The sequence below is a fragment of the Narcine bancroftii genome, chromosome 6 (assembly GCF_036971445.1).
Source record: "Narcine bancroftii isolate sNarBan1 chromosome 6, sNarBan1.hap1, whole genome shotgun sequence".
Classification (NCBI taxonomy): domain Eukaryota; kingdom Metazoa; phylum Chordata; class Chondrichthyes; order Torpediniformes; family Narcinidae; genus Narcine; species Narcine bancroftii.
This window is the reverse complement of record NC_091474.1, coordinates 242878321-242894451: the sequence shown is the minus strand read 5'-3', so window position 1 is coordinate 242894451 and position 16131 is coordinate 242878321. Positions and strand designations below refer to the sequence as shown.

The window sequence follows — 16131 nt, the reverse complement described above, 5'->3', positions numbered from 1 at the left end:
CTGAGGAGTTTGTACATTCTCCATGTGTCTGCATGGGTTTCCTCCCACCCTGGGGGTTGGTGATCCATTGAGTATAATTGGGCAGAAAGGCCTGTTACCATGCTGCCTGTCTACATTTAAATTGTACTGTAAAATGCTGTCAAGATGGGGCTGGCAGCCTTGCCTGTATCAGCCTCCTTATGAAGTGCAGGATCTGGTGGGGGTCATTAGAAATTTAATTTAGAGATGCCTCACGAGCATCTTCACAAGATGCTTCTGGCCCACGAGCTTGGACCGCACAATTACACCGAATTAACCCGCTGACCCCAGTATGCTTTGGAGGATGGGAGGAACCCACGCAGGTCAGGGGAACAAACGTACAACCTCCTGACAGACAGTGAGGGATTAGAACCCAGGTCGCTGGTGTTATAATAATTTTGTGGGACTCCGGAAGTTTTCTTCTTGCTCATGGTCCCTGAATTTGATTGCTGGTTCCCAAATCTGGGATTAGCATCTGAGTTCACTTTCTCAATTGCCGGGAAGGAGGTTTGAACTCTAGATCCATCCTCCGGACACCGAGAACGCTGTTCCAGGGCAAAGGTCCCCTCTCTTCCAAAACCATCTTCCCCAAACTGACCATGAGGTGGTGTAAAGGACTTGCCTGGAGTGTAGGGGAGGGTGGGGTGTTTTCCGTGGGAGGGGAGGGAGCTGTGTGGGCATCGGAGAGTGGGGGTGGGTCTCCAATGGGAGGGGTGTCCCTTGCTCGGACCCATCCCTTGTTCTCTCTCCTCTCGGACAGATTGACCTTCAGAAGATGCCCCTGGGGAAGCTGAGCAAGAGGCAGATCCAGAGCGCCTACTCCATCCTCAATGAGGTCCAACAGGTGAGATTGGGAGATCTCTGGGATGGGTGGAGGGCATCAAGGTCTGAGACAGGTGGGGGAGATATACATGATTGGGATGGCTGGGGGGTTTCAGCCCCGGTTCAGCTCATTGCAACAGGGAGTTCCAAGAACGGTCTCTTTACTGCCACCACCCTCTTGCCCACCCTCATTCAGTGCGGGTCCTCATTTGTACTGCCCCTCATTCAGTGTTGGTCTGACCTTGTGAGGCATTGCCCCTCAATCAGTGTGTGTCTGACCCTTGCCCATCCTATCCTTCCCTCAACAACCCCCTCCAGCAGTCCATTCCGTAAACCCACTCTTTGTGGAAAAAATAATTACCTCTCAGGTTCCTGTTATATCTCTTTTCCCCCCTCACCTTTAAACCTGTGTCCTCTGGTTAACATTTCCCCTACTCCGGGCAAAAGATCGTCTGTGTTTGTTCCTCTCATCATTTTGTCCACCTCCATATGAGGTCATTCCCCATCCTCCCGCACTCCAAGGAATAAAGCCCCAGCCCGTTCAGCCCTTTCCTGGGGCTCAGTCCTTCCCTGAGGCTTAGACCTCTGAGTAAATCCCTGCACCCTCTCCAGCTCGATGACATCTTTCCTGCAGCCCGGTGACCAAATACTCCAAATAGGGCCTCTCCATCATCTCTGACTTGATGAAGGCCAATGTGCCTAAGCCTTGGTGACCACCCTCAAAGCCTCTGCTACTTGCAAGGTACCATGTACCTTTATTTCTTTATCTCTGCTCTACAACAATCCTAGATCTCTGCTATTCTCTGTGTAGGTCCCACCCATGTTAGACCTTCCAAGAGGGGAGCACATTTGTGTAGCGGTTAGCGCAACGCCAGCAATCGGGGTTCGATTCTCGCATTCTCTGTAAGGAGTTTGTATTTTTCCCCGTGTCTGCGTAGATTTTCCCCGGGGGCTCTGGTTTCCTCCCATCCTTCAAAACGTACCGGGGATTATAGGTAAATTGAGCAGCACGGACTCGTGAGCCGAAATGGCCCTGCTTCATGTCTAAATTTATTTAAAATGAAAGACCTCAGATCTCTCTGCATCACCCATTCTGCTGCCCACCCACCCAACTGATCATGATCTCGCTGCAATCCTTAGCAACCGCTCTCTACAATACTGGATACTTCAATGTCATCCGCTGGACTTGCCTGTCATGTCATGTACAATGACAAGCATCAATGGGCCCTCAATGGGCTAGTCACAGGCCTCCGGTCCGAGAAACGACCTTCCACCCTCACCCTCTGCTTTCTTCCATGGAGCCCATCTTCTCTCCAGTCTGCCATCGTCCACGCTACCTTTTAGGGCTGTCCTGCCAATCCTGTTCCACCCCTACTACCCCCCCCAAAAATATATTTTTTCCCTTTACCCGCATTCCCATCAGCACCACCCCCTCCCTACCCCTCAGATGTCCCACTTGACAGTTCGTGATCCCGCAGCACAGAACAGGCTCTTCGGCCCTGCTTGCCAATGTTAGCTAGGTTGGTCCATTCCCTTCTGAGCACTTCCTACCCATAGATCTGTCCAGATTTCTTTCCATCACTATTCGCACCCACTGCTACAACTCCCCCCAGCAGCTCGTCCCAGATACAGACCTCCTTCTGAGTGAAGAGGTTGTTGAAAGTCTCCCCGCTCTCCTTAAACCTGTGTTCTCTCGGTCTGGATGGATCCACCCTGTGGAAATGATTTTACCCATGCCCCTCATTATTGTGTGAACCTCTATAAGGTGACCCCTTCAGCCTCATTCACTCCAGGGGAGACAGACCCTTTATGTTTAACTCAAGCCCTCCAGTCCTGGACCATCCCCATTAATCTCCTTGGCACCTCTTCCAGCTTAATTAATATCCTTGAACTGACCAACCCCTTGTGTGGCTGGATCATGAGATCCCAACTTTTGTACTCAGTACCGTGTCCAATGAAGGCCAGTCCGGTCCTTTACCAGCCTGTCCACCTGAGTCTCCACTCTCAGGGCACGATGCACCTGGACTCCTCAGTCTCTCTGCTCCACAACACTCTCCAGGACCCCACCATTCACCCTGTACGTCCTGACCTGGTTTGACTTCGCGAAGTGTAACACCTCCCGCTTGTCCATTAAATTCCATTTGCCACTCCTTGGCCCACCTTCCCGACTGATCTGGATCTTGCTGTAAATGTCAATGTACCCCCCCTCCCCCCCGCCAATGTCCACGTTAGTTTTAGAATGTGATGTGATGACATATGTATATGTACATATACCCACACAAAAAAAAACCCTCCCAACCTCATTACCCTCTTTTTCTATCATCCAAAATCCTGTCTAAAGCCCCTTTTCCACTGGCACTTTGTCCCAGGAGTTAACTGGGAATTTACTGGGTCGAGGTCCAGTGGGAAAGGAACGCTGTCCAAATGCCGGCATTAAATGACGTCTTTTCACACTAGGGATTCACCGTCTCTACCCCTACTTGTATCCCCAGCGTTTACTGATAAAACCAGTGGAAGAGGGACAGTGGAAAGTCACCCGTTTCCAGTGGAAGATAGAACACTCCGATCCCCGGGGATGAGGGAGTTCAGTGGAAAAGCAATTAGTGTCCCAGTTAAAGGGGGGCCCAGTGGAAATGGCTTCCTATCCTGGGACACTTGCACGCCCAATTAACTGGGATGCCAGTGGAGAAAGGGCTAGTGAGTTTCTTAAATATCCCTGTTCCAGCCTCCACCACCATCCCCGGCAATGCATTCCAGGCACCCACAACACTGCGTAAAATAAAATCCTGCCCCTGATGTCTCCCCTAAACTCCCCTCTCCTTGTACAGACGTCCTCTGGTGTTTGCTGATCCTGGGAAACAGGTGCTCGCTGTCCACCCTATCTAAAGGCACTTTCAGGTGGCCAATTGCCCCGCTTATAAAGCCGCATATTTTGGCAATAGGTGGCTGTTGGGAGGCCACGTGAATGTGCAGGAGGCGCCTGTGAGGCGAACTTTGTAACCTTCCTCCGAGAGGGATAATCGCCGCAGTACAGTGGCCTCCCCAGCCATTTGAATGCAGCCGCCTGACAGCTCCTCTCCTAGCTGCCCCTCCCCTGACTCCTTGCCTCCATGCTCTTTGGGCCGGACTCTTCCCCCCCCCCCCTCCCCCACCTGTCTGCCATCCTCGGTCTTGACGGCCTTGGTGAAGGAGCGAGGGGAAATGGGACGAGGTCATTTCCGGGAAGCAGGAGGCACTCCTAACCCCACCACCAATCACTGTGGGAACCTGGTGGTGGCTCCTAGGTTGCGGGCTGTCGGCGTCATCATGATGTTGTCGGCCCACCCCCTGAGTAGCGGCATTGACATCAAGGAGCGACTTGCTTCACCTGTGAGACCAAGCCCCCCCCCGGACGGATCAGATTCCGTATCCACCATCTGCCAACAGTGTTTTTATAAAGGTAGGTGCCGCCCCTCAATATTTCACCCTTAACCACATCCTCTTGGTCTTGTCCCACCTCAGATGGTGGGGGGGTTGAGTGGATTTACAGGGGAGTGGTGAGAAACCAACGATCCTGTTTTGTGTTGAGGTGGTCGCCGCTGCTGGCTTGGATTCCCAGATCCTCGATTTGTCCAATCGCTTCTACACACTCATCCCTCACGACTTCGGGATGAAGAAGCCTCCGCTCTTGAACAACGAGGAGTACATCCAGGTAACCGTGGCGACTGAAATGGCGGGAAGGTGGATGGTGGGCGCCACTTCTGGCACCGGGTGGGGGAGGGAGGCGGGAGCATTTCAACAGCTGGCATGAGGAGTGGTGTCAGGGGGCTTATATTGTGTGGAATGGGTTCGTTTTTGGGTACAACAGGAAAGTGAGTCTGGACTCCGTGCCGATCAACAATACACAGTAAAAAAAAAAGGTTCTGGAGCAGTCCCAGAGAACACACAGTTCATCTGCTACAACACAGGTTGAGCCAAAGAAGTTCAAATACACACACACACACACACACACACACACGGAAGGGGCTAAGCAATAAAGGAGTGTGCATGAACCCTCATCCAGCTCGGGAGTAACGACCTGCGGGCGGGGGGTTCTGACGCCTGATGAGGTGCCCTTACTTGCTACCTATGGGGAAGAAATACAGCCTCTAACCCCAAGTAAACGGAGAACAATGGCTATAATGCTGTTATCTACTGGGTTGCCAGTGATGCACTGGTTGGCCTAAATATTGCTAGCCCCTTACCTGCGTTACCCTCTGGATGGCGTCCACTGTGGCGTCAATGACCCGGAACAAATGCAGGACTTGATCGTTGGCAAAGAGAGTGAACAATGGTATGTTTGGGTTTAAATATCCCGGTCTGCTGAGCAGGGGCTGCGATGGATGGGGCCAGCCAGCCAATGACAGGGCATGCTCCAGCCTGATGGGCAGGCTGGTGAGGCTGGGCGGTGCCTCAATGTTGATGGACAGCTGGATATGGCTTCGGACGTAACAGGAAATGTTGCTGTCCATAGTTCCTTTCACACTTGCAAATGGTCCCCGGAATTAACGGCCAATCACCCTTTAAAGTGTTTAGTGTGAAAGCAAAATCAGCTCAACGCCGGCGTCAGATGACATTGTCTCACACCGGGGATTGACAGCCTCAACCCTGGTGTCTGCAAACACCGGCGTTACAATCAGGCAAGTATCGATTGGGCAGTTGCATTGTGGGATTGAAATGACTCAAGTTTTTGTGTGAGTGCAGGAATGTGAAGGAAGATTAAAATGAAGGTATAAACTTTGCTGTGGGATATAGCAATAGCGGACAATTTTTAAACAGCGTTGGAAAGTTGGTAGCGCTGAGGCGCTCAATTTATAAAGACTGGGGGGGAGCAATGGTGGACCTTACTTCCCAGAATGCCGTTTGTCAGAGAAACAACTCTTATGAATGCTCCATGCAGGCAGCCAGGCATACAGCCCTTTCTTTGCCGCATGGAATTCTGGGAGGGCAGGTCCACCATCGCTTTTTCACCACAGTATTTATAAATTGAGCGCTATTAACACTACCAATGTTTCCACGCTGTTTAAAAATTGTCCGCTATTGCTATTTATTGCTCGCACTTTCCATTATAGAGGTTTATATAGGTCGGCACAACAAGAGGGGCTGAAGGGGTCACACTGTTCTGTACATAAAGCTTAACCATGTTATAATTAGGCATGATTAATTTTGTTTAAATAAAAGATCGTAGTACATTGATCAGGATTTGGGGCAAGTCCACCATCGCTCGATGCGTCATGACATCACCATAGAAGGTAGAACAGTCCTAACCCCCGGGGATGGCTCCTTTCAAGTGTGAAAGTGTTCAGTGTTCAGTGTTCCAGTTAGGAGTGGTCACATGTGAAAAGCCAAACCCCTAATCCTATCCCAGGACACTAAACGGCCAATTTAGTGGAATGCAAGAGTGAAAGGGGCTTATGTAACAGGGCTCCTTGGCAGACGTGGCCCAGAATCCATGGCCGGTGACAAGTTTGCCTAGGCGGACATCGTGGTACGTGGTTTTGGGGGGGGGGGGGGGGGGGGGCGGTGGTGGGGGAGAAGAGTGAGGTGGGGAGATGTCTGGGGGTTGGCGATGAAATGGGGGTCTGCCATCCATCCCCGCCCCACCCAGTACAACCACTGGTCAGTAGCTGTCCTTGTCTGAGACTCAAGGTAACCCTCCCCTCTTGTTCCCCTCCTCACGCCAGTTGCCATTGTGTCTCCCTCTCTTGCTTACCCCCCCCCTCCATCTTCCCAGCACCTCCTACCCCAGCCAGCAGCTGCCCCTGCCCAGCCTCCACTCCCGCCTCTTCTCTCAACCCCCCACCCTGCAGCAAAACCCTCCCTTTTTGCTTGAACCCCCTCCCCCCTTTGCTTGAACCCCCTCATCCCTTCCCCACCCTGCACCTCCACCTGTTTGAACTCCTTGCCTGCCTGTCTGCTCTCTCCCCATCACCCCCTCCCACCTCCCTCACCCCTCCCCCTCACAGTGCGCCTTCCCCATCTGACCCCCTTCCCCTTCTGCTCTCCCCCTCACCCCTCATACCTCCTCCACCCACCTGAACCCCCCTCCCTACTCAGCACCTCCCCTGTCTGATTCCGCCTTCCCTCCTCCCTTGCCCTTCCACCTCACAGCACCTTCCCCCTGTCTGACCCCCTTTCCCCTCTGCTCTCTTTCTCCCTCACCCCTCCTACCTCCTCCACTCACCACTTTCCCATCTGAACCCTTGTCTCCCTCTGCTCTCTTCCCCCACCCCTCCTTCACACAGAGGCCCACCCTGTTTAACCCCTCCACCCTCTCTCCACTGACAGGCCAAGGTCCAGATGCTCGACAGCTTGTTGGACATCGAGGTGGCCTGCAGTCTGCTGAAAGGTGGCATGGATGACGACGCCAAGGACCCAATTGACATCAACTACGAGAAACTGCACACTGACATCAAGGTGACCTGCATGACCACTCCTGCTCTGTCCCCCACCCCAGCCTACGTCCCCTCACCCCACCTTCCCCCACCAGCCAGCATCCCCTTGGGAGTCATCCCCCTCGGGGCCTACCCGCCCCGGCCTCTCTCCCGGCCACAGCCACTCTGCCCCCCAGCCTCAGTCATGCCTCAATCTCCCTGCATTATTTTTCCCCCCTCCCCCGGCCTCAAGTCTCCCTGCCTCCGTCTCTCTGCCCCCCCCTGCCTCCATCTCCCTGCCCCCTCCCACCCCCCACCTGGCCTCCGTCTCCCTGCCCCCAGCCAGCCCTCTGGAAACCAGATTGCAGCCCCTTCCCTGTTCAAACTCTGCTCCAATCTAAACCTGAACCTTTCATCAGCCACTGTGCTCCCTGGATTCACAGCACGGACACAGGCCCTTCGGTCCAACATGTCACAGCTGACTAAGCTGGTCCCAATGACCTGCATTTGACCCTTTATCCCTCTAAACCTTCCCTATCCATGCACCAGTTCAAATACCTTTTAAATGCTGCCATGGTGGGTGGGGGAGTTGCATAAAATTAGAAAATGTTCATGCCATTAAGGTTTAAGGCCATCCAGGATGAATACAATGTGAAGGGCTCCAGCCCAAAACATCGGTAATACCTGTATATCTTTACCTCGCATGGACGCTGCAAGACCAGCTGAGTTCCTCCAGAATCGGCCCTCTTCGGTGATGAGTTGTTACTCAGGTTTGTGTTTGGCCTCGCCCTGACAACGGATGAGGTCTAGGACAGGCAGGCGGGAGTTGAAAAAGTCGGCTGCAGGAAGTTCCAAGTTCAGACCCACAAACCAAGTGGAGACGTTGGGCGAAGCAGTCACCCCATCCTGGATTGGAGAGGTTTAGAGGGGTACAGGGCAAACACAGGACTCGCTTGGTTGGCCTAGATGAGAGGGGTTTGTTCCTATGCTGTGGCAGAGAAGAATTATGGCCGCAAGTACATTATACAGTGAATATGACAATAAACTCATTATCATTAAATATATTTAGGACAGAGGGGGTTAAGGGGTGGAATGTTTGGCGTAGTGGTTAGCGCAATGCCTTCACGGCGCCAGTGATCGCGAATGGGGTTTGAATCCCGCGTTGTCTATAAGGAGTTTGTACGTTCTCCTCATGTCTGCGTGGGTTTTCCCCGGGGGCTCCAGTTTCCTCCCACTGTTTGAAATGTATCGGAGAGTGTACATTGGGTGGCATGGACTGGTGGGCCGAAATGGCCCGTTACTGTGCTGTTTGTCCCAATTAAAAAATTTATTTTAATTAAATTTAAAATTATGGGAACGGTGGAGCTGAGTCCCCGGCCAGATCATTGAATGGTGGAGTAGGCTTGATGGGCCGGATGGTCGACTCCTGCTCTCGTTTCTTATGCCATACATGAGTTTACATCCACTTTAATTCCAATACCCATTGCCGCACTGACATGTCTGTCCACGGCCACATGCATTGCCAAATGGAAGCCACTGCCAAATTGGAGGAACAACACTTTGTATTCCATTTGGGTGCTCTCCAACCAGATGGCATTGAATTAACCTCTCCAGTTTCTGTTAACGCAGGGGTTCTCAACCTTTTCCTTTCCCCTCACATACCACTTTAAGTAATCCCTATGCCATCGGTGCTCTGTAATTAGTAAGGGATTGCTTAAGGTGGGATGTGAGTGGGAAGAAAACGTTTGAAACCAATGTTTTTATAGTCCCTAATTGACTCGTTATGTGCACGGTTTCGTAACTCCAAAGGAAATGGGCCAGTGACAATCTTTCTCAAGCAAAATATTACTGTAACAATTGGGTCTAGAGCAGTGATTCTCAACCTTCCCTTCCCACTCACATCCCACCTTAAGCAATCCCTTACAGAGCACTGATGACATAGGGATTGCTTAAAGTGGGATGTGAGTGGAAATAAAAAGGTTGAGAACCCCTGTGTTAACCCTCTCCTCCATGTCTCTCTTCCCTCATCCCTCCAGCACCCTACCCCTTCCCTTCTCAGATGAGAGAGCTACTCTACTCTCTCCCTCCCCATCACTTCTCAGCTTCCCTCTCTTCTACCCGCCCAGTCAGCCAGTGCCCCTGTCCCTTCCTGTCTGCCTCCCCCCACCTTGTTATTCAGCTGTCTATCTTTTTCCCACTATTCCTGACGAAGAACCCAGGCTCAAAACTTTGGTCACCTTTTAATTCCTGCATGACCTGCTGAGTTCCTCCAGCACGTTCATTCACGGTCAAGTTTATTATCATATGACTACGAGGCAAAATTGTTTCTCTGGACTAAGGAGCGTACGCACATAGACACACACACCCCACGTACACCCCCCCATGCGCGCAAACCCCCCCCCCCACAACGTGCGCACATCCCCCCACGCACACAGACACACACACACCCTCATTGTAATCATAGATGTAATGTAATATTACAAAGTTATTCTTAATTATTCTTCCTCCAATCAGCTTCTAGCTGCTGCCTTGCGCCTACAATTAATTAGCCACCTAGCTTTTCTTTCTCACAACATAGTACGTATGCATAGGGATACAGTTCATCAATCCACAGCCTGCAGGAAGAAGCTGCTCCCCAGCCTGGCCGTCCTGATTTTGATGCTCCTGTACCTCCTGAATGTAGTGGATCAAAGATCCTGTGTTGCTGGATGGAAAGGGCCCTCAGTAATTCTTTGAGCCTGGTGAATGTTGCCCACAGCATCTGCAGATTGCCTTGGTTTTTTTGAATTTTTTTTGTTTTTCCAAAAAATGATACATAGTGACATTTTAAATATACAATATATTAAACCTCTCACAAACACAACAAACAAAACAGTTGTTGTTTTCCCCCCCCCCCCCATACATACAGATTCAGTCACCGACAGGGCTTACATGTGGTCCAAGTTTGGCGGCCAGACCTTTACAAAAGTGTCTATTTATTCCAAATTAGGTGGGGATTTTTTTTTCCGTAGGTATCCAGCTGTTCTTTTCTGCAGCCCATCGTGCTCTAAGTCGAGGGGAGTCGGACTTCCAAGTGATCATGATATATTTTTTCGCTACAGCCAGTGCTATTTTTATAAATGAGATTTGATATTTGGCCAATTTGTCACTTATTTCCATGAAATTACCGAATAGATACAGCTCTGGGTCGCCCATGAAGGCCACTTCTGCAATTTCTTGCCAAAATGACCTCACTCATACACGACCACGTGGCATGTAGAAAAATTCCTGTCTCAGTCCTACATCTGAAACACATCTCTGATATTTCAGCTTTTGATCTTTTGTGGGGTAAGTTATAATTGATGTAAAAACTTATACTGAACCAGTCCATAATTTATAATTATGCCAGCTATCCTTGCACCAATCTGACCAGCTTCTTTCTGGAATCACCACACCCAAGTCCGACTCCCATTTCTCCCTTCGCCTCTGCAACCATGGTTTTGCACTTTCGCTCTGGAGAGCAGAGTACATTTTACTTTTATAAATGTTGATGAATTTCCATCCAGACTGTTCATCCAATTTCACTAATTTCAGGTGAGGTCAATGTTGGTCCTCATCTTTCTCTTAAGAATGAGCTAAGCTGGATAAAATAGAAGGTGGTCCCATTGGCCACTCCATATATGTGTTTTAATTGTTTCCTGTGTTACGAGCCCAGAGGACCCCAAAACCCAGCAGCAAATAGAAATTCACCGAGACAAATGGTTACTTAAACAAAAGTTACTTTTAATTTTCTTTAAACATAACAAGATCAAACTTTAACTTATTACTATTAACTTAACCCCCTTCTAGTTCTAAACGCACGTGTATGTAATGTGCATATGTTCAGGAAAGTTCTCTGTTTCACTGTCCACTCATTCACTTTTCACTTCTCCAAGTTCACTGGTATCAGGCAATTCTTATACTGTGCACAGAATTTAACATTTATGAATCGTCACCAGGCTTTGGTGCTTAAACTTAAATGGTTACCACTCAGGAAGGTTCTTGTTGGTTTCAGAGAGAGATTTGTTGCTCATTGGACACACACAAACTGATTTCCTTCAATCAGTCACTTCAGTGTCTTGCTGAAGAAACTTGCCCCATCATGGGTTTTCCAAATGATATCTTTCTTCTTCCAGGTACCCACAGAGTTCCTCTTGTTTCCCTTATTTCAGGAGAAACATTCCAGCCAGCCATTTCCTCTTGTAAGGGCCACAAGGATTTTGAACAGGCTGAACTCAGAACTCACAACCTGTCTTCAAAATGGGGTTTTAACAAGCTACCAGCTTGCCAATTTGCAGCCTCAAAAGTTGCTGTAAATCTCTCTCTCTCCCTCTCTGAGAAGAATCCTGTTTGTTTTTTTCTCTTCCTGCTTGTAAAAGCCAAATGACCTCTCCCAAGGCTCCAAACCCAATCTTTGAAAGATCTTATCAGTACTTGAGCCTGGACTTTATTCCATTTACACCTCCTTTTAAAGTTCTTTCCAAAGCAGTTCCATTGTCTCTGCAAAGTCACTCAACGTCTAGCTTCAGCAAAGCTCTTGCACTTTAAGTGAGATGTCTTTTATGGTGTAACTCTGTTTGTGAAGTGACCTACACTAAGCCCCGACAATCTCTCTTTTTTAAAGACATATTTATCCATAGCCATACCAATAACCCATAACAAAAGGACATGAGTTCCTTCTGTGTAATAGTCTTTAATGTGTCTTATTCCATTGTCATAACACAAATTTAATATTCTATTGCCTATGTTCATAGGCAATAACACATTTTTACACAATGGTGCTTTTATTGATATCCATAATTTTTTTCCGAGACATTAATTTCTTGCCACATTCTAATCATATGTATTAGAATGGGATTATCCGTCTTTTTCTTTCGAATTTGAAACTCCATTTAGAGATATAGTCTTTTGCTTCCCCCTCTTCCATTGAGTACATTCCCATTTGTCCCAAGACTGGGGGGTGGGGTGGGGGTTCTTCAGCGAAGAAGAGTGTGAGAAATCTAGCCTGTGCAGCTAGGTAATATTTTATTGAAATCGGGAAGTCCTCCCAGCCCGTATAGTCCCATGCCAGTTTTTCCAATGCAATTCTTGGTACCTTATTATTCCATAGGAACTATCTAATATGGTTGTTCACTAGCTTAAAAAAGTTTTTAGATAATACAATAGGTAGTGATTGGAAAAGGTATTGCAGTCTTGGCATCACTTTCATTTTGATGCAGTTAACCCTTCCCACCAAAGTAATTAGTTGCCTTGTTTAACGCGATCCCTTGTGTAAACGTGAAATTAAATTTGTGACTATACTTGCTGCAGGTCCTTGTGATGTAAGAGCTGATGACAACCCTGCTGCCTTGATTTTTTTTGCTACTCACTCCTTGCCCTAATCTGCCCTCATTCCAGGTTCTGGATAAGCACACGGACGAAGCCAGGATAATCACAGACTACGTCAAAAATACGCATGCTGCCACACACAACCAGTATGACCTGGAGGTGTTGGAGGTGAGTGAGGCTGTTTTGGAGAGACAGGGTTGCTGTGGTAACAGGACCTAACTTCAGCATGTGGAGCCTATGCTCTGTGATGTTCATGGGGTGGAGGAGTTGGGGTTTTTGTTGGTGTTGAACTTGAGCCTCTTGCTGTGTGAGGGTCTCCTGTAGTACTTGGTTGGGAGGGGTGGCCTTTCTGTCCAAAAGCCCTGGCTTCGGGCCTGTCCTCGCTGTGGTGCAGGGAGGGATGGGTTGATGGGTGGGGAGCAAGAACAGCCAACGTTTAATCTCGAGGCCTAAAGGATCCCGGCTCAATGCACCCACCAATTCCCCCACCCCCCCCAATACTGCTGGATCTGCTGAGTTCATCCAGCAGATCTTGCTTGGTTCTGTCCTCCTAGCCCCTCCCTCGCCAGGCCTCAGTACTCCACTGCTTCACCCTCTCCCTCCTAATCCCCCAACCAGTGTCCCTCCCTCACGCTCCCCCCCCACCCCCCCCACACCTGATCCCGTTCCCATCTCCTGCATAACCTCCTCGGTTCTGCGCCTCGTTATCCCCTCCCTTGTTAACCCCCTCCCTTGTTAACCCCCTCCCTTGTTAACCCCCTCCCTTGTTAACCCCCTCCCTTGTTAACCCCCTCCCTTGTTAACCCCCTCCCTTGTTAACCCCCTCCCTTGTTAACCCCCTCCCTTGTTAACCCCCTCCCTTGTTAACCCCCTCCCTTGTTAACCCCCTCCCTTGTTAACTTCCCTCCCTTGTTAACTTCCCTCCCTTGTTAACTTCCCTCCCTTGTTAACTTCCCTCCCTTGTTAACTTCCCTCCCTTGTTAACTTCCCTCCCTTGTTAACTTCCCTCCCTTGTTAACCTCCCTCCCTTGTTAACCTCCCTCCCTTGAACCTCCCACCCTTGAACCTCCCTCCCTTGTTAATATCCTCCCTTCCTTGTTAATCCCCTCCCTCGTTAACTCTCTCCCTCCATTGTGCCCTCAAATCCCTCTGGACCCCCTAACCAAGTTTGTGCCCACCCCCATGGATCCTTCCCCACCCCCCCTCACTGATGAGCTTCTCACCCCTCCCCTCACTGACCACCTTACCCCCTGGTGCACCCCCCTCACTGACAAGGTTCCCCTGACCCATACCCTTCCCACCCTCATTGACCAGATTCTCCCAGCCAGACTCTTCCCCTCACTGACCAGGTTCTCCTGGACCAGACCCTCCCCCCTCACAGACCAACTTTTCCCTGCCCCAGGACCCGCCCTCACTGACCAGCTTTCCCTCCCCAGAACCCCCCCCCCCCCCCCACCCCCTTACTGACCAGCTTCTCCACCCCAGGACCCCCCGCCCCCCACTCCATCACTGATCAACTTCCCTGCCCCCACAGATATTTAAGATCCGCCGTGACGGGGAGGAGCAGCGGTTCCAGCCATTCCATGACCTGCACAACCGGCAACTCCTATGGCACGGCTCCCGGACCACCAACTTCGCTGGCATCTTGTCGCAGGGCCTGCGGATTGCACCACCTGAGGCCCCCGTGGTGAGTTGGAGGGGAGGGGAGAGGTGGGGATATCGAGGAGTGGCAGGAGGATAGTCCCTTTGGCCCCCGGAGCTAATGCTCCTCGCTGGTCTCCCTGCCACCTCGGAGGTCAATCATCTGATCATCACTGGGTGCAGCTCTTCCGTGATCAGTCCAGCAGGTCCACTCTAACATGTGTACAACTGTATGTTATCAGTACGATTAGAGGGATACCATCAGTGAAATAAAGGCATTTAAATGTAAATATTTTACATTCTTAATTTTAAAAAAATATTTAGACATTCAGTAAGGTAACAGGCCCTTTCAGCTCACGAGCAAGTGCCGTCCAATTAATTACACCCCCCCCCCCCACCAGTGTGTTTCAAATGGTGGGAGGAAACTGGAGCGCGCCCCCCACCCCCTCCACCCCAGGGAAAACCCATGCAGATACGGAGAACAAGCAAACTCCTTACAGGCAGCATGGGATTCGAACCCTGGTCCCGATTGCTAGTGGTGTAATAGCGTTGGCCCACTAGTGCCAGGCAAGGGCAGTGCGAGAGCACTGCTGTGGGGGTTCATTCAGGAACCTGATGGCCGCGGGGAAGAAGCCCGTTTTCACAGGCTCTCCAGCACCCGTGGGGTGTTGCAGAGCAGAAAGAGTGAAACACGATCGACTGCAGACGCTGTGGTTGCAGTAAATGGAAATGCTGGAGGAACACAGCTGGTCTCTTCAACGTCTATGGGAGACAAAGGTATTTTGCTGACATTCCGGCCCTGAGCCCTTCTTCAAGGGGAAAACCGGAAAAGGCAGAAGCAGGTTATATCAGAAAGTCTCAGATTTCAAACATTGGGGGAGGAATCCAGACCAACAAAAGGTGTTAATTGGATGTGATGAGGGACTAAGTAGAGTTTATCATGTCTTTGCGAAAAGAGACAGGGAATGGAGAAACTAAGGGGGTTTAACGAAAGCCAGAGAAGTCCATATTAATGCCACCCAGTTGGAGGGGGGCCTGGTTGGAAGATGACGTGTTTAAATTTAAATTGAGATGTACAGCATGGTAACAGGTTATTTTGGCTCACGAGTTTACACCCCATGAACCTTCACCACCCCGCCCCCCCCCCCCAGTACGTTTCGAACTGGAGCCCGTGGGAAAAACCCACGCAGACACGGGGAGAACGTACAAACTCCTTACAGACAGCACGGGATTGCTGGCGTTGCGCTAACCTCCACGCCATCTGTGCTGCAGAAATGTTCACCAATTTATGGGTGGTGTTGGTCTGGCAGTACATGAGACCATGGACAGACATGTCAGCAAGGGAATGGGGTGGAGAATGGAAATGAAGAGACCTCAGGGTACGGGAGCCAACAGGGTGAATGGTGGAGAGTGTTATAGATGGGAGAGGAGAGTGAGCCCAGGTTGTGACGGGTCTTTCAGTGTGTTGGCTGCCTTCCCCGGGCAGCGGGAGTTGATGAGGGGAGGGGAAGGGGTAGTTTGCACGATGTTCTGTGCTGCATTCACTGCTTCCTGTAATTTCCGACCTTGAGCAGAGCAGCTTCCGATTCACACTGTGATGCATCCATCAAGTGATTGGGGGGGGGGGGGGGGGGGGTGGATTTATAAAATCATGAGGGACATGGATAGAGTGAAAAGTCATGGTTGTTTTTCCCAGGGTCGGGGAGTATTGCTGTGGATTTACGGTGAGAGGGGAAAGATTTAAAATGGAACCTGAGGGGCATCTTCTTCACACAGAGTGTGGTGGGTGTGTGGAACGATCTGCTAGAGAAATGGTGGGGGCAGATAAGGGATTGGGTATGTGGAGAGGAAAGGTATTGAGGAATATGGTTGAAATGCAGGCAAATAGTTAGCAGCACGGTTAGCGCAACGC

General features: G+C 50.3%; 1 protein-coding gene across 3 annotated transcripts in view; it reads left to right on the top strand.

The window, feature by feature from the left end:
• Positions 1–16131, top strand: part of parp1 (poly (ADP-ribose) polymerase 1) — a 56787-nt gene that overhangs the window by 29639 nt on the left and 11017 nt on the right. For all 3 annotated transcript variants that reach the window (XM_069887834.1, XM_069887833.1, XM_069887832.1), the window contains 5 exons: positions 779–862; positions 4409–4531; positions 7147–7275; positions 12648–12746; positions 14113–14265. In XM_069887834.1, the coding sequence (XP_069743935.1) occupies positions 779–862; positions 4409–4531; positions 7147–7275; positions 12648–12746; positions 14113–14265 (588 nt within the window). The remainder of the gene's footprint in view (positions 1–778; positions 863–4408; positions 4532–7146; positions 7276–12647; positions 12747–14112; positions 14266–16131) is intronic.